At 42.2% G+C, this 25,816-nt stretch overlaps 1 protein-coding gene across 4 annotated transcripts in view; it reads left to right on the plus strand.

The window, feature by feature from the left end:
• The window catches only part of TUBGCP2 (tubulin gamma complex associated protein 2), a 90,862-nt gene that overhangs the window by 28,622 nt on the left and 36,424 nt on the right, over nucleotides 1-25,816 (plus strand). For all 4 annotated transcript variants that reach the window (XM_034775463.1, XM_034775461.1, XM_034775462.1 and 1 more), the window contains exons 7-12: nucleotides 3,333-3,532; nucleotides 5,558-5,747; nucleotides 11,256-11,401; nucleotides 14,764-14,944; nucleotides 22,782-22,962; nucleotides 23,701-23,873. In XM_034775463.1, coding sequence (XP_034631354.1) covers nucleotides 3,333-3,532; nucleotides 5,558-5,747; nucleotides 11,256-11,401; nucleotides 14,764-14,944; nucleotides 22,782-22,962; nucleotides 23,701-23,873 — 1,071 coding nt within the window. The remainder of the gene's footprint in view (nucleotides 1-3,332; nucleotides 3,533-5,557; nucleotides 5,748-11,255; nucleotides 11,402-14,763; nucleotides 14,945-22,781; nucleotides 22,963-23,700; nucleotides 23,874-25,816) is intronic.

Genomic DNA, 25,816 nt, shown 5'->3' on the forward strand with positions numbered 1-25,816 from the left:
GAGTAATCAATTCTTCTTCCAGCTGGAGCTGATCTGGGGCTCTACAGCAGGAGGGAATGAGCTGCTGTGCAGCTTGGCTAAGAATTATTCCCTGATGATAAAGTTTGAAGTTGGAAAATCTAAACCCACCTCTTTTGGCAGGGAGCTGTAATCTTTGTAAGGAGAATCTGGGTTTGTTACCGGCACCTCACAAGAAGGACTGAACATGTTGTTAATTTTGGTAAAATAAAAGGGAGGAATATAGATAGGGAGGGAATTCAGAATAAAAAGGATCCTGGAAAAGGTATTCATTTTAATTGTTTATTTTTCCCAAAGGAAGAGAGGTAGTGCCTGTCATCGATTTAAATTGTTGCTAATTGCATAGTTGAGGCTAGGTTAACCTTGCCTATGTTCTTAATTTCCTTTGGGAACAGGATGCCATGATCTCTGAAGTCTCTGTTGCCATCTAAATGTCCCTACAGGAGAGCTACTTCCAAATAGATCCAATGAGATCATCATTGCTTCTGACTTATCCCAATGTGTCTTGTAAGTCAGAGAATTTGTCAGTTATCTATTGTATGTAGGATATCTGGAATAGATTGATCCAGATCTTTAATAAATAAGATGATGCCTGCATATGGAAGGATTTTGTCTCCTGAGTCCCTGATTTGATCCCTTAAATACCTGTGTTCCCTAATATAATATTGCAAGTGGTTCTAATGCTAGATTGAACAGGAGAGGGGAGAGCAGGCATCCCTGGTTAATTCCCCCCAAAAAATCAAAGGAGGGATATTGTGCTATTTTTTAAGATGTGAGAGTTGAAATGATAATATAACAGTTTTATCCATGAAATAAAGAATTTCCCCACCCAAATTTATCTAGGGTAAGAAACTGATATTGCCTTTTCACTCTGTCAAAGACTTTCTGTGTGTCAAGATGATTAAATGATTGCATGGGAATTTCTAGAACGTTGGTGGAATGCAATAACATTAATCACCTGTGTGTGATCTGAATCATGCTTCTTTTTTTTTTAATAAATCTCACTCGATTGGGATGAACCCTATCACTCATTACTTTTTCAAGCCTCTCAGCCAGTATTTTTGAAAGTATTTTATGTCATTATTGATTAAAGAGATGGGTCTATAGTTATTACACTTTCGCACATTCTTACCCAGTTTAAATAGTACAATAGTTAGGGCTTTCCTCATAGTAGGACATAACATATCTTTATTTAAGGCATTTTTGGAAATGTATAATAGCTTAGGAACCAGAATTTCTTTGAGACTTTGATAGAATTCTATCAGTAAGCATCCTCCTGGTGGGGAAAGTCTTGCTCAGGCTTATTTCTGTTATGAACTTGATTATTTCCTCGGATTGCAAGGGAGATGCCAGTCTTGCATGTTGCTCTTCTGAGATTTGTGGGAGGTTGAGTTTGAACAACTTTATTCGTCTCTTTTGGGTCAGGTGGTGAATTACTATCATAAAAAATTATTGAACTGGTAGAATTTCAAAAATTGATTATTGAGCTCTTTTTAATTAGTAATAACCTATCCTTGTTCTGATTTGAGGAATACTATTCGGGATGTTTGGCCTCTCACTTTTAATCTTCATGCAATAATTTTATCCTCTTTTTCCCAACTGCCAGTGTGTTTGAGTATAAAAAGAGCGAATTTGGCTTGTGCTGAAGTCGATCTATTTACTTCACACTGAAGATTAATTTTTTAAGATTCCTTGGGAGGGGTAGTTTGCACATTCTAAATGTAGACATTTAAATTGTTTGGTTAATTCCAGGAGCTGAGCCTGGTAAGCCCTCTTTCTAACCACTGAGTATGAAATGATCCTTCCCCTAATAAAAGTTCATCCTATAGGGTAGATCAGGATATCTCTGGCATATCATTTGTTTTGAAGAAAAACCCAATTTCTTCTGTGACAGAGTATTAAGAATGTTTATCTTTCAAAAGAGAGGAGTTCAGTCTCCATCCTTTACAAATCCAGTTTGTCTTGGGAGGGGGAAATTGTAGTATTGCTGGTGCATGATCAGAGATCGTGATAGACTTGATTTTGTTATGAAGCACTGAGTCCATCAAATTTGTAGAAATCAGGAAGAAATCTACTTGTGAATATGTGGAATGTGGAGAGGAGAAAAAAAATAAAATCCTTCATTGTAGGTTTTTCCAACCTCTAGACATCTTTTCACCCTATTTTTTACATGTGATCTTTTATAATGCTTCTAGCATGTGACTATGTATGCTTGGGCCAGCTTGACTTGTCCAAAAAAAGAGTCCAACACCTCGCTAAAATCTGCTATGATGACTGATTCTAGTGGGATACTAATTAATTTGGAAAAAACTTGTATAAAAACCCAGATCATGTCTAATTTTTGCTACTTCTTCCTATGTAATATTTCGAAGATTCAGTATTCTCTTTCTGTCTACACAGCTAAAAATCTCAGCCAGGTCCTACGGTAATCACCTCTTCACTGCAACCTTGCCTTTCTTTAGTCCATTCACATTGCTGCTGCTCAGATCATCTCCCTGGCTTGTTATTGATCACATCACTCCCTTCTCTGTCCTTCCACTGGCTTTACCTTCACCTTTAAGGCCCTTGACAATTTAACTCCATCCTACGGAGTTGCTTTCTTAGTTTACTGCAATGTCAAGCTCACTTTCACTTTGCCAACTTGCCCATCCCTTACCACCTAGCAGTTAGTTGCTGAGCCCTGCTGTGACCATGACTAGGCAGGTAGTGAGCTGGGACTGCCTGTTCTTTCCTTCCTGTTCCTACTCTCGCTAACTCCCCCATACCTGCCATTCCTCTCCCCTGACCTGTGTTCCCAGATTAAAAACCCAACGTGAAGCCCGTAACTAACTAATGTGTGCTGATCAGCACCATGCTTATTTGCATATATGTTATTCCCTGATTTCATCTGTGTGTATTTTTTGTAAGCTCCCTGGAGCAAGGAATGTTCTTCATCTATGTTTGCCCCTGAGTGCTACTTTAATAAAAAATATTGTTGTTAAAGTCCCCCAGTGGCTAGAATCAGAAGCACATATGAAGTCAGCAATAGCTTATTACCCTACATTTCACACAGCACCAGGGGGAGGGAATGCTTTTAAAAATAGAAAAATGTGATGGTTAAACAACAAAAATTGACTGGAGGGAGTCAAGGCAAGTATAGCCCTTAATGCTACTTTATATTTATTTTTTTAAAAACTGCATAGATTTCAAGATGACAGTGCAGCTTCTAACTAGGTTGCACTCTGCCCTTCATGCTTCTACAATGACATGTAAATACAGCTCCTGAAAATATAAACACTGCCTTGACAAACAATTTTTTGTACGCTTTTTTGCAGGTTCATTGAGGAAAAATCTTCGTTCGAGTACGGACAGGTAAATCATGCTTTGGCAGCAGCAATGAGGACCCTTATCAAAGAATACATGATTCTTATCACCCAGCTGGAGCATCTTCAGAGACAAGGGCTTTTGTCCCTACAGAAACTGTGGTTTTATATCCAGCCCACAATGAGGACCATGGAGATTCTTGCTTCACTTGGTAGGTGTCCATACTTTCTAATGATTGTTAAATTTTTCATGCCTTTGTCACAAGGTTCCAAAAGCTGCATAGAACTATAAATGATGCCCACATTACATGCAGTAATCTGCTTCTGTACAGTGTTCAAAGTGAACTCTAAAGAGGATTTTAATTATCAAAACTGTTATGAGATTCCAGAAGAGGATCAAGTAGCAATGGTTTAATTAGTGCTGTATTAACAGGTTTACTGATTTGTTACTGACATTAATGTGCCTCCATAACACTGTTTGTTAGTGGCAATCATAGTTAAGGTTGAATCAGTCCTCTTCGGTTTGATGGGACCTTAAAACCCCTCTGTAGCCTAACCGGAGGTTTTTGATCAAAATAAAAATCTGTTCTTTAAAGATTCTCTGAATTTTGAAGTGAAGGGGAGGGTGTGTACTGCTTCAGGGAGACCAGATGAACTGTCTTACAAGTACCACTTCCTTAAATTTCCCTTTCCTGGAATGCTATAGCTAACAAGCTAAGTTAAGGTTCCCCTTGCTCTGAAACATGCAGGTGTCCTGCAGTTCTCATCTCCTGCCCCACACTGTAATACTAACCCATTAATTTGCCCCAAGTACAGTATTGCTTTAGTATAGTACTTTTGAAGAAGAAAGCCATTCTGGCATAACTGCAGAATGCTGTGCCAAGTTTGGGAGTGTATTTCCTTGGCATGACCACATACTTCGTCTCCCATGCAATTCAACAAATTCCTCTCAGTTATGGCTAGTAGTACTTTGCACTTGCCCCATTGCTTTAGCAAAGCATCCCCTTTACCCAAATTTTACTGTTATCCTAACTGAATTCAGAGGTTGAAGCAATTTGCATGAGAACTGTGTGTGTTAGTGGAGAAAATTAAACATCTACCACCAGTGGATACATCTACATAGTGAGCGGCAGCAAGTCTGAGCCCAGGTTGACAGGCTCAGGCTTGTGCTACGCACTAAAAATAGCTACGTAGACATTGTGGCTCAAGTTGGAGCTTGGGTTCTGAAGCACCCCCCATTCCCCGAGGCTTCAGAGCCTGAGCCGCAACATCTACATACCTATTTTAGTGTGGGAGCGTGAGCCCCGCACGCCCAAGTCTGTCAACCTGGGCTCAGACTTCCTGCCACTTCCTGTGTAGATGTACCCTTAGAGACCAGGCTTCTCTTCCCAGCTGTGTCACTAATGTCCTATGTAACCTTTAGCAAGTCACTTTAGGTACGTCTGCACTCATGCTAGGAGTGAGTCTCTCAGCCCAGGTAGACAGACGATGTAGCTTGACTTGAGCTAGCGTGCTAAAAATAACAATGTGGATGTTGTGGCTCTAGTGGAGACTCAGGCTAGCTACCTGAGCTCAGTCCCAAATAGTCAGGTGGACTTGAAAGCCCGAGCTGCTGCGTGAGGCACAACGTCCACACTGCTATTTTTAGTACACTAGCTTGAGCTAGTATGAGTCTTGTCTTCCCAGGCTAGGAGGCTCACTCTGAGCTGCAACGTAGACATATGTTAGGATTCCTCAATTACCCATCTGGAGAATGGACCTGTTCCTGTGTCCCCTGGGTCTAGGGAGCTTTTTGGACCCTGATCCTGCAAACATTTGTGCATGTGCTTGACTTTAACCCTGGTGACTTGGAGGATTTTTTAACATCTGTTCTTGTTTTATTAAAAAAATGTTTTCAGGTCACCTTTAAATGTTGACTGCATAGCAGAATGGGTGCTGAGAATCCGCTAAATAATAGCACGTGTGCACTTCAAAAGTGAGGAGCATGCTGCATTTTATGTAGCAGCTGAGTTAATAAACCACAATTCTTATGCTGAAATCTAGCCAACTAATTAGCTGATAACTCTTTCCATAACCAGATGTTTGTGTGAATTGCCAATAGTTAAGCCCGTGTTTCAGAATTCTCAGTCTGTTACTTTGAGCCTTGATAGCCTTTAACAAAATGACTCATTCTGTAAATGTGTAGATTTAAATTAAATGCCTTTTGCCTTAAGAGTTTTTCCTTTTTTTAATTATAGCCACTTCTGTGGATAAAGGTGAGTGTATGGGAGGGTCAACCCTTAGCTTACTTCACGACAGGACTTTCAACTATACAGGAGACAGCCAAGCACAAGAGCTGTGTCTATACTTAACCAAGGCAGCCAGCGTGCCTTATTTTGAAATTCTGGAGAAGTGGATCTATAGAGGCATCATCAATGATCCATACAGGTACAGAAACATTGAAACAAAATTAATAAATCCTGATTTTTAGTTTTACATTTTCTAGTACACTGTAATATTGATTTGCTTTTGAGTAAATGATGGTAGCACCAAAATAAAGTGCCAATTTTACATATATTAAAAACACAATTGTACAACGAAGAATAAAACTAGTAGCCTGGCTTTGCCCCCGATCCTGGGGGTGTGAGGAAGAAACCCTGAAAATGAAGTCCAGTCCTCTCCCCGATGTGCCCTCAGGGCAGCCCTGCATTCCCCAAAACCTGGGAATATAGGTAATCAGATTCAAGCCATTTCCAGGGATGGAGAAGCAGATTCCAAAGTCAGGAGCTCTTGGGAAGAATGTCCTGCCAACAGTGCTCAGTTTCTTTTTTTTTTTTTTTTCTTGAGGGAAGTCCAGCTTAAGTGCCTCCCCTGACCGCAGCTGTGGAGGTATGTCACAGGGAGAGGGGCTTCTTTCAACTGCACTGGTCCCAAGCCATGTAGGGCTTTATAAATGGAAACCAATGCCTCATGTTCCACATGGAAAACAGTAAGAAACCAGTGCAGATCATGCTTGTTCACAGTCCAACAGAATTTCTTTTCTTTTTACAAAGTTTGATAACTTAAAAATGGCATAAAGGGATTTTATCATAATATGGGGAAATGGCATTTTCCAGAATGCACACTTTTTAGATTTACTTTTCATCCTTGTATAACTCAAACCAGAATTTTCTTCAATGGCTTGGCTTTTAATTTGAAGGCCAATCTATACTGTAGAGATTTGGTAAATTTGTAGCCATGCTATACAATATCTGACTCCACACAAGGTTTACTTCTCTTGCCATGGTTAAAACATGGTTCCTCACTGTGAGTGGTACCAGTACTGCTCAATAACAAGGCTGTAACACAATTTGTGACAACCTGCACTGGAGATGGAACCAACTTGTGACATACCAAAGTACAATCCAGACCAGTCGGGAGCTGTGTCACCTTGCCCTGTGACCTGGGGTGCTGTGCAATACCTTGCTGCTGTAGCCTCCAACCTGGACTGCTCACCAAATGCCACCAGCATGCACATCACTCCCAGATGTGTTTGTGTAACTGCAGCCTGTCAGTCACAGCCTGGCTTTCACCAGCCTTGGTTATACTGCAGGGTGACTCCAACACACTCCCAGTTCCGGATTTCCCCCCAGAAATGTGTATTCTGTACTGCCCAGCCCTCTCCTGGATAGTCCAAATATATTAAGCCCCTTATTCCTGAAAGGAATAATATACACTAGCCTATTATCCTAAATAGAGTTACCCAGACACGCTGGATTAGACAAAACAATAAAACATGTTTATTAACCACAAAGAGAGAGATTTTAAGTGAATACAAGTAATGCGGCATAAAAGTCAGAAATGTTTATGATAAAAATAGGACGCTTTCTAGGGCCTAACTTAACAAACTGTATCAGATTCAAGCAAAATATCTCACCACATGCTTCCAACAAGACTACTGACCAGACTCTTCAGGGCAGGGCTGTGGGGTTTGGAACATACGTTAATAAAAGATTCCTCTGTATGATAACTTCATATACAGTGTTGCCACACATATTTTATCAATACTATACTGACCAGCCAATTTTGAGTTTTCAAATGATACCTTACAAGGCATACCTTGCACAATGATTATTACGGTAGTATGTAGGATGTGAATACATGGGAGTATTCCATCACACACCTATCTGGTATCAGGGGGTAGCCGTGTTAGTCTGTATCTACAAAAACAACAAGGAGTCTGGTGGAACCTTAAAGACTAACAGATTTATTTGGGCATAAACTTTCGTGGGTAAAAACCTCACTTCTCAGGTCTGTGTAACCAGGCTAGTCAATCTTCCTACATCCCAGGTGTCTGTACTGAAGAACATCCCAAAATCCATGGTGTAAAATACTTGCAGTCCTCTGTCCCTGGCATGAGTGTTTGCGGCAGAAGGACAGCTGCTTATTTTTTTCCTTAGAATGCACTGATGCAAGAGTTATTGTACATCATGGTAGATGTTGTCAAGCCAACATGATTATGCCAGAAGAATGCTGCTGTTTGGTTGTACTGGACCTTGTTGCTATAAGTAGACACTGACCCAGTTGTATGATTCTAGCTGTAGTATAGATAACATTCTTCCTGAGGATTGGTGGCTTTGACATAGGTTAAGGAATTTCATTTAGCAATAACTAAAATGATAATTTAATAAAACTAAAAATATTTTAAAATTTCATACTGCATGCTGCTGTCATCTCATTTTGAACAATACCAATTATATGAATTCATGTCTGTGGAACTCTGCACACAAAATGCAGTGTAAACTGATTATGACAGACCGTTTGAGCTTTGGATCATCTTAACCATGACTGCTTCAGCTTCCTGTCAGCTAGCCTTCCTTTTCATCATCCTGCCATATTTGAAAATGTGGTAATTAAATGTGCTTTTGTACTCTCCAGGGCTATGTTTAAAAAAACCCAAACTATAAAAATAGGTGGCCCAGCTGGTCAGGGAGACTTCCTGCTGAGTCCCCTGTTCTGTCAGTCCCTAGTTTTCACAGGGATGCACGGCCCTAGACTCAGCAAACTTTGACTGGAATGTGGGGTTGTTAGATCACATGTTTAAATGCACATGCTTTTAGTCTGTGGCCATATAGTCAAATGCACTGGAACCTTCTTTGTCTCTTTTTTTTGTTTTTAAAATTCAAGGAAATTAACTATTGCAAAAAACTATTAACGTATAGTTATAGTTAAGATTTTACACACACTCAGGTCAGATTGAAAACCACCTTATTTCTGCTCAGTTTGTGTAGCATTAGCTATAGTCAGTTTTAGTGCTCCCTCGCTCTCAAGCAGGGAGGGAGGCCACTCTGCCTCACTGCAGCAGCAGTTGGGCTCAGGCCCCGCTGGCGGGGCTGAGCTGCAACCAGTCTGTAGCTCATAGCCTCCTAATGGGGGACACAATCATTAACAGTCTGGAGCTCTAGCCCCTTTGGGAGGGGCAAAGTAGAGCAGTAAGCAGTCTTTGGCCCAGAATCTTCTGGCTAGGGCTGACACCAATCAAGAGTCTAGGGCTCTGGGCCTCTAGGCAGGCAGAGCCCACAGCCTCCTTGCTGAGGCAGACAGCATTAACAGTCTATAAGGGAAACTCCTATCCTCTGGGCAGGGCAGAACAGGGAGCAGTCTTTAGCCTAAGTCTCCGGACTAAGGCAAGTATCAGAGGGATAGCCGTGTTAGTCTGAATCTGTAAAAATCAACAGAGGGTCCTGTGGCACCTTTGAGACTAACAGAAGTACTGGGAGCATAAGCTTTCGTGGGTAAGAACCTCACTTCTTCAGATGCAAGTAATGGAAATCTCCAGAGGCAGGTATATATCAGTGTGGAGATAACGAGGTTAGTTCAATCAGGGAGGGTGAGGTGCTCTGCTAGCAGTTGAGGTGTGAACACCAAGGGAGGAGAAACTGTTTCTGTAGTTGGATAGCCATTCACAGTCTTTGTTTAATCCTGATCTGATGGTGTCAAATTTGCAAATGAACTGGAGCTCAGCAGTTTCTCTTTGGAGTCTGGTCCTGAAGTTTTTTTGCTGTAAGATGGCAACCTTTACATCTGCTATTGTGTGGCCAGGGAGGTTGAAGTGTTCTCCTACAGGTTTTTGTATATTGCCATTCCTGATATCTGACTTGTGACCATTTATCCTCTTGCGTAGTGACTGTCCAGTTTGGCCAATGTACATAGCAGAGGGGCATTGCTGGCATATGATGGCATATATAACATTGGTAGACGTGCAGGTGAATGAGCCGGTGATGTTGTAGCTGATCTGGTTAGGTCCAGTGATGGTGTTGCTGGTGTAGATATGTGGGCAGAGTTGGCATCGAGGTTTGTTGCATGGGTTGGTTCCTGAGTTAGAGTTGTTATGGTGCGGTGCGTGGTTGCTGGTGAGAATATGCTTAAGGTTGGCAGGTTGTCTGTGGGCGAGGATTGGCCTGCCTCCCAAGGTCTGTGAAAGTGAGGGATCATTGTCCAGGATGGGTTGTAGATCACTGATGATGCGTTGGAGAGGTTTAAGCTGAGGACTGTAGGTGATGGCCAGTGGAGTTCTGTTGGTTTCTCTTCTGGGCCTGTCTTGTAGCAGGAGGCTTCTGGGTACACGTCTGGCTCTGTTGATTTGTTTCTTTATTTCCTTGTGTGGGTATCGTAGTTTTGAGAATGCTTGGTGAAGATCTTGTAGGTGTTGGTCTCTGTCTGAGGGGTTGGAGCAGATGCGATTGTACCTCAGTGCTTGGCTGTAGACGATGGACCGTGTGGTGTGACCGGGGTGGAAGCTGGAGGCATGAAGGTAGGCGTAGCGGTAGGTGGGTTTTCGGTATAGGGTATAGGGTGGTGTTAATGTGGCCATCGCTTATTTGTACGGTGGTGTCCAGGAAGTAGACCTCCCGTGTAGATTGGTCCAACCTCAGCCTGGCATAACAGTGGCAGATGGTTCTGTCACTGGGGATCCCACCAAAACCTGCTGACGCGTGCTCCAGTGACAAAACCAGACAAAATCTGGTTTCCTTGGGTTATTTCCTACCCCAGTCCTGGGGTCCTGGGGTCCTGGCAACGCCTGTCCAGGGTTGGTCTCCTCTGGGGGCAGGGCACTGCACAGTGCAGTTTCAGCTCCAGAGTTCTGCAGTGGACTGGAGACATCTGCCTCCTTCCATGTCTCCCGCTCAAATGAGCTGCAGTGCCCTCCCTTTATATGTCCTGCCTCGCGCTGGTACTTCCGGCAAGGGGAGCGGGGCAGGTTTGTCTTTTCACACCATGGGGAGTGTAGTGGTCCCTTTCTCTCAAGTTTGGAGGGAGGCCACTCCACCTCACTACATCCATTAACAGGATTATTTAACAGGACAGGTTATCAACAGTTTGAGTTACAGTTACTCTGGGAACTGAAATATCCCGTTTTTTGTGGAATTAAGTTTTTTATTGATGCATTTTTTGTAATTTAACAGATTATGGAATATTTTCATTGTGTGTTTAATGATTGGATAACATTTTTAGAATACTAGAAAAATTATAGTTCATATTGATTGTTTAGATATTTTATTTTCAAGAGAGAAACATGTTTTCTTGTGGTGGGAATGTACATATTTCACTAAAATTATGCTAATTTCTTAGTTTATTCCACTGTAATTGAATTGTGCTTAGCCCTGGTAGACGTCTTCTAAAATTCCATAATTACAAATGGTGCTTTATATATGGCTTCACTTATTTACATTCCCCAGTGGTGAAGGCTACAGGTCAATACTGAAACTTAGCATATTGCCATTTCTGTTGCCACAACTGAATACCAATCATCAAGACACCAGTGCTCATGAAACATTTATTAGGAATTATTCCAGGAGCCAGAATTCTTATGGATTCCCATTTCTGATGGATCACATTACTAGTTTGAGGTCAAGTTAAATAGTAATCTTGTTGGTACTTGTTGTTGTATCTAAAAAACCTGCTTTAATTGCACAGTGAGTTCATGGTGGAAGAACACGAGTTGCAGAAGGAGAAGATACAAGAGGATTATAATGACAAATATTGGGATCAAAGATATACTGTTGTTCAGCAACAAATTCCATCATTCCTACAGAAAATGGCTGACAAGATACTTAGCACAGGTAAGTAAGTGACTGTGACTGAATGTATAGAAGTGTCTAAGATGTACAGTGACAACACAGGATGGAAGTGATTGGTTGCTGTAAATTCTTCTACTATTCAGCTCATAGTTGCACTAAACGACATTAACATTTTAAATTGCACTTGAGATGCACAGACGTGCATAATGTGATACAGCATGGCCAGAGGGCAACAGGAGAGTGATCGAGGGGAGATATGTAAGCTCCAGGATGATGAGAGCCTTATTCCCTGTAGAGGGAAGAGAGGTTGCTATAGATTAATTAGAGCACCTGAAGCCAGTCACCTGATAAAAACCCTCTGTTTCAATCGACAGGGAGAAAAGAGTTGAAGCAGAGTGGTTTAGTGTTGGAGCAGAGAGCAGTTTGAAGGAGTTGAAGCAGAGTGGTTTGGTGTTGGAACAGAGAGCGGTTTGGAGGAATTGAAGCAGAGTGGTTTGGGGTTGGAGTAGAGAGCAGTTTGGAGGAGAGCAGTTTGGAGAAGTGCTGTGGCGGGCCAGAAGACCAAGACCCTAGGTAAAGGAAAACCCGGCTTGTGCAGAGCAGAGAGACTCCACAGAGACAAGGGGTTGAGAGAAACTTGGCCCAAGCGGAGAGAGGGCAGGAAGCCCCCACAAGCTAGAGGGCCAAAGAGGAATGTGGCCCAGGGGAAAGTATCGCTAGTTCGTGGTCTGCCGCTATCCCTAGGGCCCCTGGGCTGGGACCCGGAGTAGAGGGCAGGCCCGGGTCCCTCCCTCTCCACTCCCCTTCTCTGGGACACTAATGGGACAGTTGATACCCCAGATCAGGGGCGAGAAACAGCGCCCTGAAACCCCCCACAAGAGGAGAAAGCTCAGGACCCATCATAATAGTGCCGGCAATTTGCCACAATAATGAAAGTCAGTAATCACATCAACTTTTCTGTTTCACATTGTCAGTGTATGATTTGGGGCTATTAATCAGCATTTTTTATTATGGGAAGACTACAGTATGCCTTGGCATACTCCTTCCAGAGAAGAAGGATCAACTAATGGTTAAGACACAGGATTGGAACCTGGGAGTGTTGAGTTCTATTCTTGGGTATGTCATTTCCCTTCACTGTGCCTCAGTTTCCTTGTCAGGTAAAACGGTGATGATAATCTATTAGGGCTGTCAAGCAATTAAAAAAAATTAATCACACAATTAATCGCGCTCAATAATAGAATGCCATTTATTTAAATATTTTTGGATGTTTTCTACATTTTCAACTGTATTGATTTCAATTACAGTACAGAATACAAAGTGTACAGTGCTCACTTTATATTTATTTTTATTACAAATATCTTCACTGTAAAAAAGAAATAGTATTTTTCAGTTCACCTAAAACAAATACAATCTCTGTATCATGAAAGTGAAATCTCTTTATCATGAAAGTTGAACTTAGAAATGTAGAATTATGTACAAGAAAATAACTGCACTCAAAAAATAAAACAATGTAAAACTTTAGAGCCTATAAGTCCACTGAGTCCTACTTCTTGTTCAGCCAGTCATTCAGACAAACAAATTTGTTTATATTTGCAGGAGATAATGCTGCCCGCTGCTTGTTTACAATGTCCCCTGAAAGTGAGAACAGGCATTTGCATGGCATTATTGAAGCCAGCATCGCAAGATATTTATGTGCCAGATGCGTTAAAGATTCATATGTCCCTTCATGCTTCAGCCACCATTCCAGAGGACATGCGTCCATGCTGATGATAGGCTCTGCTCGATAACGATCCAAAGCAGTGCGGACTGACACACATTCATTTTCATCATCTGAATCAGATGCCCCCATCAAAAAATTGATTTTCTTTTTTGGTGGTTCCGGTTCTGTAGTTTCTGCATTGGACTGTTGCTCTTTTACGACTTCTGAAAACATGCTCTCAGATTTTGGAAGGCACTTCAGTTTTTTAAACCTTAGGTCGAGTGCTGTAGCTACTTTTAGAAATCTCACATTGGTACCTTCTTTGCGTTTTGTCAAATCTGCAGTGAAAGGGTTCTTAAAACGAACATATGCTGGGTCATCATCTGAGATTGTCATAACACAAAATATGTGGCAGAATGCAGGTAAAACTGAGCAGAAGACATACAGTTCTCCTCCAAGGAGTTCAGTCACAAATTTAATTAATGCATTATTTTTTTAACGAGCCTCATCGGCATGGAAACATGTCCTCTGGAATGGTGGTTAAAGCATGAAGGGGCATACAAATGTTTAGCATACCTGGCATGTAAATACCTAGCAATGCTGGCTACAACAGTGCCATGAGAACACCTGTTCTTATTTTCAGGTGATGTAAATAAGAAGTGGGCAGCATTATCTCCCGTAAATGTAAACAAATTTGTTTGTCTTAGTGATTGGCTGAACAAGAGGTAGGACTGGGTGGATTTGTAGGCTCTAAAGTTTTACATTGTTTTGTTTTTGAGTGCAGTTATGTAACAACAACAAAATCTACATTTGTAAGTTGCACTTTCACGATAAAGAGATTGCGCTACAGTACTTGTATGAGGTGATTGAAAAATACTATTCTTTTATCATTTTTAGAGTGCAAATATTTGTAATAAAAATAATATTAAGTGAACACTATATACTTTGTATTCTGTGGTGTAAATTGAAACAAAATATTTGAAAATGTAGAAAACATCCAAAATATTTAATAAATTTAAATTGGTATTCTATTGTTTAACAGTGTGATTAAAACTGTGATTAATCGAGATTAATTTTTAAATTGCAATTAATTTTTTTTAGTTAATCACGTGAGTTAACTGCGATTAATTGACAGCCCTATAATCCATACTTATCTCACAAAAGTGGGTTGTGAGTCTTTGTAAACTGCTTTGAAATCCTCACATGTAGCCTGGAGCCTGACTTTCAGAAGGGCGCAGCACCTACAACAAGCCTGAGTTTCAAAAGGTCTTTGTTTTGATTTAGGCACATAAATGAAGTAATCCAGTTTTTCACAAATCTCCAACATCCCATCAGTTCCCATTGTTCTCAGTGAGAAGTGCTAGGTGCTCCACGTTTCTGAGATATAATCCCTGATTTTCAAAGGTTTTGAGTATCTGCAACTCCCATTGACTTCATTCAGAGCTAAGGTTGCTCAGCATTTCTGGATATCAGGCCAGTTCTGAGTGCCTATATGTGGATTTAGGAGTCTAATTTTAGATACCTAGGGTAAAATTTTTAAAAGTGCTTGCGTCCTCTTGACTTCTTAACCACATAGACATTTTTGAAAATTATACCCTTATATTTGAAAGTTTTGGCCTAAATGTCTACCTGTTTGAGAGAGTGCAAATTAATTGCATTAATATTAGTCAGACTAAACAGCAGCTGCCACTTTTTTTTCTTTTAGGGAAATATTTAAATGTTGTTCGAGAATGTGGTTGTGATGTTACCTGCCCTGAGGCTAAAGAGGTCATCTACACATTGAAAGAGCGAGCATATGTGGAGCAAATAGAAAAAGCTTATAACTATGCTAGCAAGGTTCTTCTGGATTTCCTAATGGAGGAAAAAGAACTTGTGGCTCATTTGAGGTTTGATTTATTTCCTAAATATATATTAATGTTTGTATTTAATAGTGAAGTAATGATCTTTTCACCTTTTGGGTTTTTTCCATGCCATGTTACCATTACATCATTGCAGTTCCAATAGAAATTCTGATCTGTAAAAATAAAGCAAACTAGATTTGTGAGTTTAATGTGAAAAACAAATGGCTCTGTCAAGTATTAGGTCAAAAATGTATCTCAGTTGGAATTCACAGAATCATAGACATATTAAATCATCCAATGTATTCCTTAGGGCCAGTGCAGGATCATTCTTAATAGGATGCTTCGTAGTGATTTGTCCAGTCTGGTTTTAATTATCGTCCACTTTTATGTTGTATGTAATCCGTTCAGCCAGCAGCAGATGTATTCTATCTGAAACTTTCAGTTGTCAAGCATATTTGTAGATCCCTGTATGACCCAAGTTCTTGGTCCCTCAAAACCTTCAGAACTAAGTGGGGGAAACCACCCAGCCAAAAGACCAGTGCAAAAACAACCTAGTAGAACGATGCAATTAGCTGCTGGCCAGAAACCTCAACAAGCAAGCCTTAAAATAGCTCCTTCGCCCATATTTCCCGCATAGGTCACTGTGGTTCTCAAAAGACCACATCAAATAAAGTGTGAAAGCAGAAGGCTGGAGCACCTGTGGTGCAAATTCCTCATGGTCAGTCCCTGAAAAGGTGAGTACCTACCTGTGGACATCTGCTACAGCCTTGAAGGCAACTGAAAGAACCTTATACAATTGCATTTGTCAAATCATGACCCCCAAAGCTGGTCCATGCAGTAAGATACCTAACAGACCCAGAATCCTTGCAAACCAGAGCCCCTATCTCTGTAGAGAGCTCTCTGCCTATTTCACAAAATTGCTAGAATCAGAGGACCTCACTGCAACAAAGGTAACTTCTCCAGAGCCAGGGTTGCCTCCTGTCCCGCCTCCTCTGGTGGAATTTAGACCAATCCCCTGGATAGAGGTTCTGGAAGCTCTGAGGTGTATCTGGCTTCTGGAACTGCTACCTGTCATTCATGCCTGGTCAAGACCACCAACGAATACTTTATATCAGACCATAAACGCTTCTTTGGAAGAGCGCTTGCAGATAGACTCATAGACCTTAAGGTCAGAAGGGACCACTATGATCGTCTAGTCTGACCTCCTGCACAGTGCAGGCCAGAGAATCTCACCCACCCACTCCTGTATCAAACCTCTAACCTATGTCTGAGCTATTGAAGTCCTCAAATTGTGGTTTAAAGACTTCAAGGTGCAGAGAATCCTCCAGCGAGTGACCCATGTCCCACGCTGCAGAGGAAGGCAAAAAAAACCCCAGGGCCTCTGCCAATCTGCCCTGGAGGAAAATTCCTTCCCAACCCCAAATATGGCACTCAGCTAAGCTCTGAGCATGTGGGCAAGACTCACCAGCCAGACACCCAGGAAAGAATTCTCTGTAGTAACTCAGATCCCACCCCACCTAACATCCCATCACAGACCATTGGGCATATTTACTGCTAATCGTCAAAGATCAATTAATTGCCAAAATTAGACTATCCCATCATACCATCCCCTCCATAAACTTATCAAGTTTAGTCTTGAAGTCAGATATGTCTTTTTCCCCCACTGCTCCCCTTGGAAGGGGAACTTCACTTCACTCCTCTGATGGTTAGAATCCTTCGTCTAATTTAAAGTCTAAACTTCCTGATGGCCAGTTTATATCCATTTGTTCTTGTGTCCCCATTGGTACTGAGCTTAAATAATTCCTCTCCCTCCCTGGTATTTATTCCTCTGATACATTTATAGAGAGCAATCGTATCTCCCCTCAGCCTTCTTTTGGTTAGGCTAAACAAGCCAAGCTCTTTGAGTCTCCTTTCATAAGACAGGTTTTCCATTCGTCGGATCATCCTAGTAGCTCTTCTCTGTACCCGTTCCAGTTTGAATTCATCCTTCTTATACATCGGAGACCAGAATGGCACACAGTATTCCAGATGAAGTCTCATCAGTGCGTTGTATAACGGTACTAACACCTCCTTATCTCTACTGGAAATACCTCGCCTGATGCATCCCAAGACCGCATTAGCTTTTTTCACAGACATATCACATTGGCAGTTCATAGTCATCCTGTGATCAACCAATACTCCGAGGTCCTTCTCCTCCTCTGTTACTTCCAACTGATGCATCCCCAGCTTATAACAAAAATTCTTGTTATTAATCCCTAAATGCATGACCTTGCATTTTTTGCTATTAAATTTCATCCCATTACTATTACTCCAGTTTACAAGGTCATCCAGATCTTCCTGTATGATATCCCAGTCCTTCTCTGTATTGGCAATACTTTCCAGCTTTGTGTCATCCGCAAACTTTATTAGCACATTCCCACTTTTTGTGCCAAGGTCACTTATAAAAAGATTAAATAAGATTGGTCCCAAAACCGATCCCTGAGGAACTCCACTAGTAACCTCCCTCCAGCCTGACAGTTCACCTTTCAGTAAGACCCGTTGTAGTCTCCCCTTTAACCAATTCCTTATCCACCTTTCAATTTTCATATTGATCCCCATCTTTTCCAATTTAGCTAATAATTCCCCAGGTGGAATCATATCAAATGCCTTACTGAAATCCAGGTAAATTAGATCCACTGCGTTTCCTTTGTCTAAAAAATCTGTTACCTTCTCAAAGAAGGAGATCAGGTTGGTTTGGCACAATCTACCTTTTGTAAAACCATGTTGTATTTTGTCTCAATTACTATTGACCTCAATGTCCTTAACTACTTTCTCCTTCAAATTTTTCCCCATGACCTTGCATGCTACAGATGTCCAACTAACAGGCCTGTAATTACCCAGATCACTTTTTCCTTTCTTAAAAATAGGAACTATGTTAGCAGTTCTCCAGTCATACAGTACAACCCCTGAGTTTACAGATTCATTAAAAATTCTTGCTAATGGGCTTGCAATTTAATGTGCCAGTTCCTTTAATATTCTTGGATGAAGATTATCTGGGCTCCCTGATTTAGTCCCATTAAGCTGTTCGAGTTTGGCTTCTACCTCAGATGTGGTAATATCTACCTCCATATCCTCATTCCCATTTGTCATCCTACCATTATCCCTAAGCTCCTCATTAGCCTCATTAAAGACTTAGGCAAAATATTTGTTTAGATGTTGGGCCATGCCTAGATTATCCTTAACCTCCACTCCATCCTCAGTGTTTAGCAGTCCCACTTCTTTCTTTTTTTTTCTTTTTCTTATTTATATGGCTATAGAACCTTTTACTATTGGTTTTAATTCCCTTTGCAAGGTCCAACTCTACATGGCTTTTGGTCTTCTCACTTTATCCCTACATGTTCTGACCTCAATAAAGTAGCTTTCCTTGCTGATCCCTCCCATCTTCCACTCCTTGTAGGTTTTCTGCTTTTTCTTAATCACCTCTCTGAGATGCTTGCTTGGTCTATAACTCCTGCCTATGAATTTTTTCCCCTTTCTTGGGATGCAGACTTCTGATAGTTTCTGCAACTTTAACTTGAAGTAATTCCAGGCCTCCTCCGCCTTCAAATCCACAAGTTCTTCAGTCCAATCCACTTCCCTAACTAATTTCCTTAATTTTTTTAAGTTAGCCCTTTTGAAATCAAAAACCCTAGTCACAGATCTATTTTTGTTTATCCTTCAATTTAGTTTAAACTGAATTAGCTCATGATCATTCGAACCACGGTTGTCCCCTACAACCATTTCTTCTATGAGATCCTCACTACTCACCATAACCAAATCTAAAATGGCATCCCCTCTTGTTGGTTCAGCAACTACTTGGTGAAAGAATCCATCAACTATCGCATCCAGGAAAATCTGAGCCCTATTATTATTACTAGCACTTGTCCTCCAGTCTATGGGAAGTTAGTCTCCCATGATTACATAATTCTCATTAGTATTTACTTCATTAAAAACATTAAAGAGGTCTCTATCCATATCCTAATCAGATCCCAGTGGTCTATACCACACCCCAAGCACTATCCCAGGGGTGGCTCCAGTAGCTTTCTTCCCCGATGTGGTTTTTGCCCAGACAGACTCTGTCTTATTCATTCCATCCCTTCTTATTTCTTTACAGTCTACCTCATCATTGATATACAGTGCTACTCCACCACCTTTGCCTTTATTTCTGTCTTTCCTAAACAGCACATACCCTTCAATACTTGTACTCCAGTCATGACTACTATTCCACCATGTTTCTGTTATCCCTATAATATGTGGTTTCATTTCCTGCACTAGTAACTCTAGTTCCTCCATTTTGTTACCTAGGCTCCTCGCATTGGTGTCCAACATCTTAATTTTTGCTGTTTGGCTTCGCTCACATTCTTTACCCGATTATGCCCAGACATTCTACTGCCAGTATCACCTGTTAGACTGGTATCTACATTACCCTTCCTCCTTATGTCCATTCTCCTACCCACGGCTGTATCCTTTCTTACTTCGTTTTCTTCCCTCTCAATGTTAAAATCTGGCGTGGAGATTACTAGGACATCTCCCCCCAATTCCTAGTTTAAAGCTCTCTTAATCAGTTGTGCCAGCCTCCATCCTAGAAGTCTATTTCCGTCCCTACTCAGGTGAAGTCCATCCCAAGAGAACAATCCTCTGTCCATGAATGCATCCCAGTGGCCATACATCCCAAAGCCCTCCTTATAGCACCACTGCCTGAGCCATCTGTTGATCACCATAGTCTTGTCACACCTTTGTTGCCCTTGTCTAGGAACAGGCAGAATCCCTCTGAAGATCATCTGAAGCCATCTTTCAGAAGCTTCCACTTAGTGCTAATAGCTCACCAACCATTGCCATGTTTCCAATCTCCCCTTTTTTGGCCAAGACATTGAAAAGTTGCTGGCTTTCAAGCTCCAGTAGAGTATGTCCTCTGTCAGTGTCCTGGGTACCACAGTCAGATTTCAGGCCAGAACACTGCTCAGAAACAACTCTGCTGGGGTTGATATATGAACTTCTTATTTTAGACAGGAAATAAATGTCTTTGCTGATACACTGAAGGCTGCTGAGAGATCTACTAGTATGAGCCCTACTGTGCTTTTGGTGAACACCCAAGCTTTGGGGACTAACTATGGTTGAGATCCCAGAGAATTGTTGTAGGGAACTACTCCCCATCACCCATCCTGTCTCAGGCAGAGTCCCCCACTCTTTCTCTCTTTAACACCTATTTTGAGTTCTTGCTGAGTGATCATGAGACACCATAGACTCGTGCATCAGCAACATGCAGATGTCACAACTGTATGTCTCCTCCACTGATTCGACTCCTGCCATCATCAAGATGTCTCAGCCCCTGGAAGATATCAGCAGATGGATGAGAGTAGTTGGTTCAAGCTCAATATAAGAGAGACAAAAATGATGACAGCAGGAAGGGGCACATTTTGAGTGACTTCATACACTAAACTTGCCAATGATCAAGGGCATCAGATTGTCCAGGTGACACACAGTTTCAGGGTCATGCCGGACTCACCTTTGCTCCTGGACATAAAAATTGCCAAAAGGACAAGGAATGCCCTCATCCATCTCTGGCCCTCTTCCTCCTCTTGTTTAGATAAGAACTACATTTTCATTATCCCCAGGTTAGACTACTGCAGTTCACTGTGCCTTGGGCTTAACACAGCCATCACAAGAAGGCTGAAATTGACACTCCACATGGCAGCTCACCTCATTAGCAGCAAAAGCCTATGCAAACATATCACACACACGTTTTGTGAACTTCGCATCTTCACATTAGAGTGTTCAAGATACTGCACCTAATTGACAGCTCTGAATGGATTGGGTCCTGGCTACTTTAGAGATCTCCTCATCCTCCAGGACAGCTATGCTGCACAGGAGTGATGCGGTTGGATAGACCAAGGTTAGGTTGTCAGGCACTGGGGACAGAACCTTCTCTAGGCTGAGCCCTACCTGATTGTTCTGATCCAAAGGTAAGATGCATGTTTTCAAGAGAATTTTTGCACAGGAATGGGGCACATGTTTAATAAAAATCTGAACACACAAACACCTGGATCTGAGGGCGGGGAAAAGGAAGACATCATAGTTCTAGTTGTATGTCCAGTCACAGGAAAATCCATCCTCTACATGGGAGTCTGCATACTGACTGAGAGCTGATGGCTTTTGCTCCTTTTTTTTTTTTTTCTACATTTAGCATTACGGATAGTTAACTTACTTAGCCGTCAGGAACAGTATCCCCGATAATGTCACGGCAAACCTGAACTTTATGACTTTGTCTTCACCCACAACTATTTCACATTTGGGGACAATATATACCTTCAGGTCAGCGGCACTGCTATGGGTACCCCATGGCCCCACAGTATGCCAACATTTTTATGGCTGACTTAGAACAATGCTTCCTCAGCTCTCATCCCCTAATGCCCCTACTCTACTTGCGCTACATTGATGACATCTTCATAATCTGGACCCATGGAAAAGAAGCCCTTGAGGAATTCCATCATGATTTCAACAATTTCCCTCCCACCATCAACCTCAGCCTGAACCAGTCCACACAAGAGATACACTCCCTAGACACTACAGTGCTAATAAGCGATGGTCACATAAACACCACCCTATACCGGAAACCTACTGACCGCTATACTTACCTACATGCTTCCAGCTTTCATCCAGACCACATCACACGATCCATTGTCTACAGCCAAGCTCTAAGATACAACCGCATTTGCTCCAATCCCTCAGACAGAGACGAACACCTACAGGATCTCTATCAAGCATTCTTAAAACTACAATACCCACCTGCTGAAGTGAAGAAACAGATTGACAGAGCCAGAAGAGTACCCAGAAGTCACCAACTGCAGGACAGGCCCAAAAAAGAAAGTAACAGAATGCCACTAGCCATCACCTTCAGCCCCCAACTAAAACCTCTCCAGCACATCATCAAGGAACTACAACCTATCCTGAAGGACAATCCATCACTCTCACAGATCTTGGGAGACAGGCCAGTCCTCGCTTACAGACAGCCCCCCAACCTGAAGCAAATACTCACCAGCAACCACACAACAAAAACACTAACCCAGGAACCTTTCCTTGCAACAAAGCACGTTGCCAGCTCTGTCCATATATCTATTCAAGGGACACCATCATAGGACTTAATCACATCAGCCACGCCATCAGGGGCTTGTTCACCTGCACATCTACCAATGTGATAAATGCCATCATGTGCCAGCAATGCCCCTCTGCCATGTACATTGGCCAAACCGGACAGTCTCTACGCAAAAGAATAAATGGACACAAATCAGACATCAAAAATTATAACATTCAAAAACCAGTCGGAGAATACTTCAGCCTCCCTGAACACTCAATTACAGACCTGAAAGTCGCAATTCTTCAACAACAGACTCCAACGAGAAACTGCAGAATTGGAATTAATTTGCAAACTGGACACCATTAAATTAGGCTTGAATAAAGACTGGGAGTGGATGGGTCATTTCACAAACAAAAAACTGTTTCACCGTGCTATTTTTCCCCCTACTGTTACTCACACCTTCTTGTCAACTGTTTGAAATGGGCCATCCTGATTATCCCTACAAACGTTTTTTTTCTCCTGCTGATAATAGACTAACCTTAATTAATTAGTCCAGTTAGAGTTGGTATGGCAACCCCCATTTTTTCATGTTCTCTTCCTACTGTATTTTCCACTGCATGCATCTGATGAAGTGGGTTTTAACCCAAGAAAGCTTATGCCCAAATAAATTTGCTAGTCTCTAAGGTTCCACAAGTACTCCTCGTTCTTTTTGCTGATACAGACTAACACTCTGAAACTTAACTTACTTTCTAACTCCTTTCTTTTTTGTATTTGCATTTTGTCAAGCAGGTCTATAAAGCACTACTTCCTAATGGACCAAGGAGATTTCTTTGTTCACTTCATGGATCTAACAGAAGAGGAACTGAAAAAGCCGGTAGATGACATTATACCTACTAGATTAGAAGCTTTGCTTGAATTAGCCTTGAGAATGAGCACTGCCAACACAGACCCATTTAAAGATGATTTAAAGGTAAGTGTCTATATAAGCAGAAAATAATCTGAAATAGAGTAGTATGGCCCATCCATGTCCTAGAAAAATCCATATGCTTTAAAGAAAATTGTAAAAGCAAAGCAAAGAATCCTAGAAAATATAGATGGAAGTAAAAGCCCTCTTCAGCTGTCTCAGGATACTCTCCTTTCCACTTCTATTCCTGCTTCGTTATTGACTCCTGTGCTGAAAGGATGTGGTGGACGCAGTACTGCTGAGTGGGTACTTCCGCTTTTATTTCTAGCTCTGAACCCCATAGCCCAAAATAATAAAATGAAGTGTTTGAGTCAATTAGTAGCGTCTGTCTACCTATTATGTTCAGAAACTTTTGCATGAAAGTCCCAAGAGCTTCTTGAAGCTTTATTCAGGTCTAGCTGTCCAGTAGTAACTGACATTCAGCAGAGATGGATCTTTGCTGCCCCTTGTTTAGCTGTCTTGAGGTTAATGATCTCTCCACAAAACATCAAATTGACCATTCTTCTATCTGTTCATGCGCTAATGTCACCAGAACTGACACTGCTGATTAGCCCATCAACAGCATGATGGATATTGTACAAGTCGCTATTACTTAATTGGGTATTGTTTTCAAGACTTGAGAATGAATCTAACAACACTTTGTACAATGCATTCAGACCAGTCCTCTTGCCACACATGCCTGCAGCTAAACAATAATAGAAAATGTCCAGCAACATCTTTTTCCTGCTCTTTGTTTCTTTACAGATTGACCTGATGCCCCATGATCTCATTACACAGCTCTTGAGAGTTCTGGCCATTGAAACGAAACAGGAAAAGGCCATTATCAATGCTGATCCTACAGAGCTCACTCTCAGTGGCCTAGAAGCATTTTCTTTTGATTACATTGTCAAATGGCCTCTGTCACTCATTATAAACAGGTAAAATATTAGGCCACAAAGGAAAAACGCAAACCTACTTCTGCACAGAACTCATACAGTAGTTTAAAAAAACAAGACAAAACAACAGAATGTCTCTTTCTTGGAAGATGTAAACTACCTAGGTTAGTGATACGTAAAAGGGCAGTACTGAGGTAATTTACTTCCATTGCTATGCCTGTTAGATCCTTAGACCATGACTTTATGTACATTAAAACACTGGCAAATTATTGGTTATATGACCAAAATACCTGAGGCGTCTTTAGAATTTCAGGCTTCTGTTTTAAACTATATAAAAACATAAAACTTAGCTGGAAATTCTAGCAACATATTTTATAACTTAAGATTGCCTATGTATTTCCAGTCTAACCCTCACCGTCCCCTATTGTAGTCACTCATAGCTTTCTGAAATGGTTGCCTTTCAGGCAGAAATATTCCAAGTTAAGTCTCTGCTTGAAGGTGAATTCTTATTTTAAAGTTTGAGCAAATGGATCAGCCATTCTTTGAATGAGAAAAGAGTTAGGGAAATACATTTCCATCATTATTTTAAAAAAAGGCACTTCTGTAGTAGCTCTTGAAACAAAATGAAGCAAACCATTGTCATTGAGAAATACCTTTAGTGTTGTGATGAAAATTGGTTTTTATTTGACCAAGTTCTTCTTCGAGTGATTGCTCATATCGATTCCAATTAGATGCATGCGCGCCGCGTGCACAATCGTCGGAAGATTTTTACCCTAGCAACACTCGGTGGGTCAGCTGAGGCGCCCTCTGGAGTGGCGCCCTTATGGCGCCGGATATATGCCCCTGCCGACCCAGCGCCCCCTCAGTTCCTTCTGACGCCCGTGATGGTAGTTGGAACTGTGGAGCGCGGCTTAGCTGATTTCCACTTCCCTAGCTCTTAGCTCGTTTATATTTGTAGAGTAGTTGTTAGTAGTTTCTAGTTGTAGTTATTGTTGTTAGTGTACATGGTAATTGGAGGTAAGGGGTGTCTCCCCTTCCGTCCCTCCTGGTACCCGGGCTCATGCCTAGGTCTCCGGGTTTCAAACCGTGCTCGGCCTGCCTTAAGCCGATGCCTACGGGAGACCCCCACGACTCCTGTTTGAAGTCCCTGGAGGAATCCCATCAATCAGATAAGTGCAGCATTTGTAAGGCATTTAAGCCTTGGACTAAGAAGGAGCGGGACTTTCTCTTGAAGCAGCTCCTGATGGAAGTGGCACTTAGCCCAATGTCCTCGGCCCCGCGCCGAGACCCGGGGCCGTTGGTCCAAAGCGCGCCTCCGGCACCGGAAACAAGAGCTTCGTGATCCGGCACTGGCAAAGACTCCTGGCACTGGACGTCTCCAGCACCGCTTTCAGCACGGCACTGTTCGCTATCTCTGGGATCTAAGAAGCAGCGCAAGCAACCTGCTGCTCCGATGCAGTTGCCGGCACCGCCTGTGCCCCCCTGGGAGCAGCGTTCTGTGCCGGACTACCTCTCGAAGGCTCCAACTCCAGTACTGTCGATTCCGGCACCACAAGCGCCATGGAGTCCGGTGCACATAAGCTCCCCAGTGCATACCGTGGTCGAGCTCGGTCTACCTTCCACCCCGGAGACTTTACTTTCTCCACGGCACGTGATCTGATTGCGCTCACCGAGCTGGGATTGTCGCAACCTTCAGTACCGCCAGTGCAGGCTGTTCCCTTGAAAGGGAAGCCCTCCATGATGCGCCCTCCGTCGCAGAGCGAGACGTGTCAGCACCGATCTTGGTCCCAATCCAGGTCACGGTCCCGATCCAGCCGTTGGTCTCGTCCACGGCACCGCTCCGCCTCACGAAGATCTTCGTCCTGCTACAGCCAGTACCGGTCCATTTCCCGGCACCAATCCCAGTTCCGATCTACTCGGAGTCGAACCCGGCACCGCTCCGCCCGTAGATCTTCATCGAGATCCAGATCTGCCTCCCGGCACCG

Source organism: Trachemys scripta, chromosome 7 (genome assembly GCF_013100865.1).
Source record: "Trachemys scripta elegans isolate TJP31775 chromosome 7, CAS_Tse_1.0, whole genome shotgun sequence".
NCBI classification, from domain to species: domain Eukaryota; kingdom Metazoa; phylum Chordata; order Testudines; family Emydidae; genus Trachemys; species Trachemys scripta.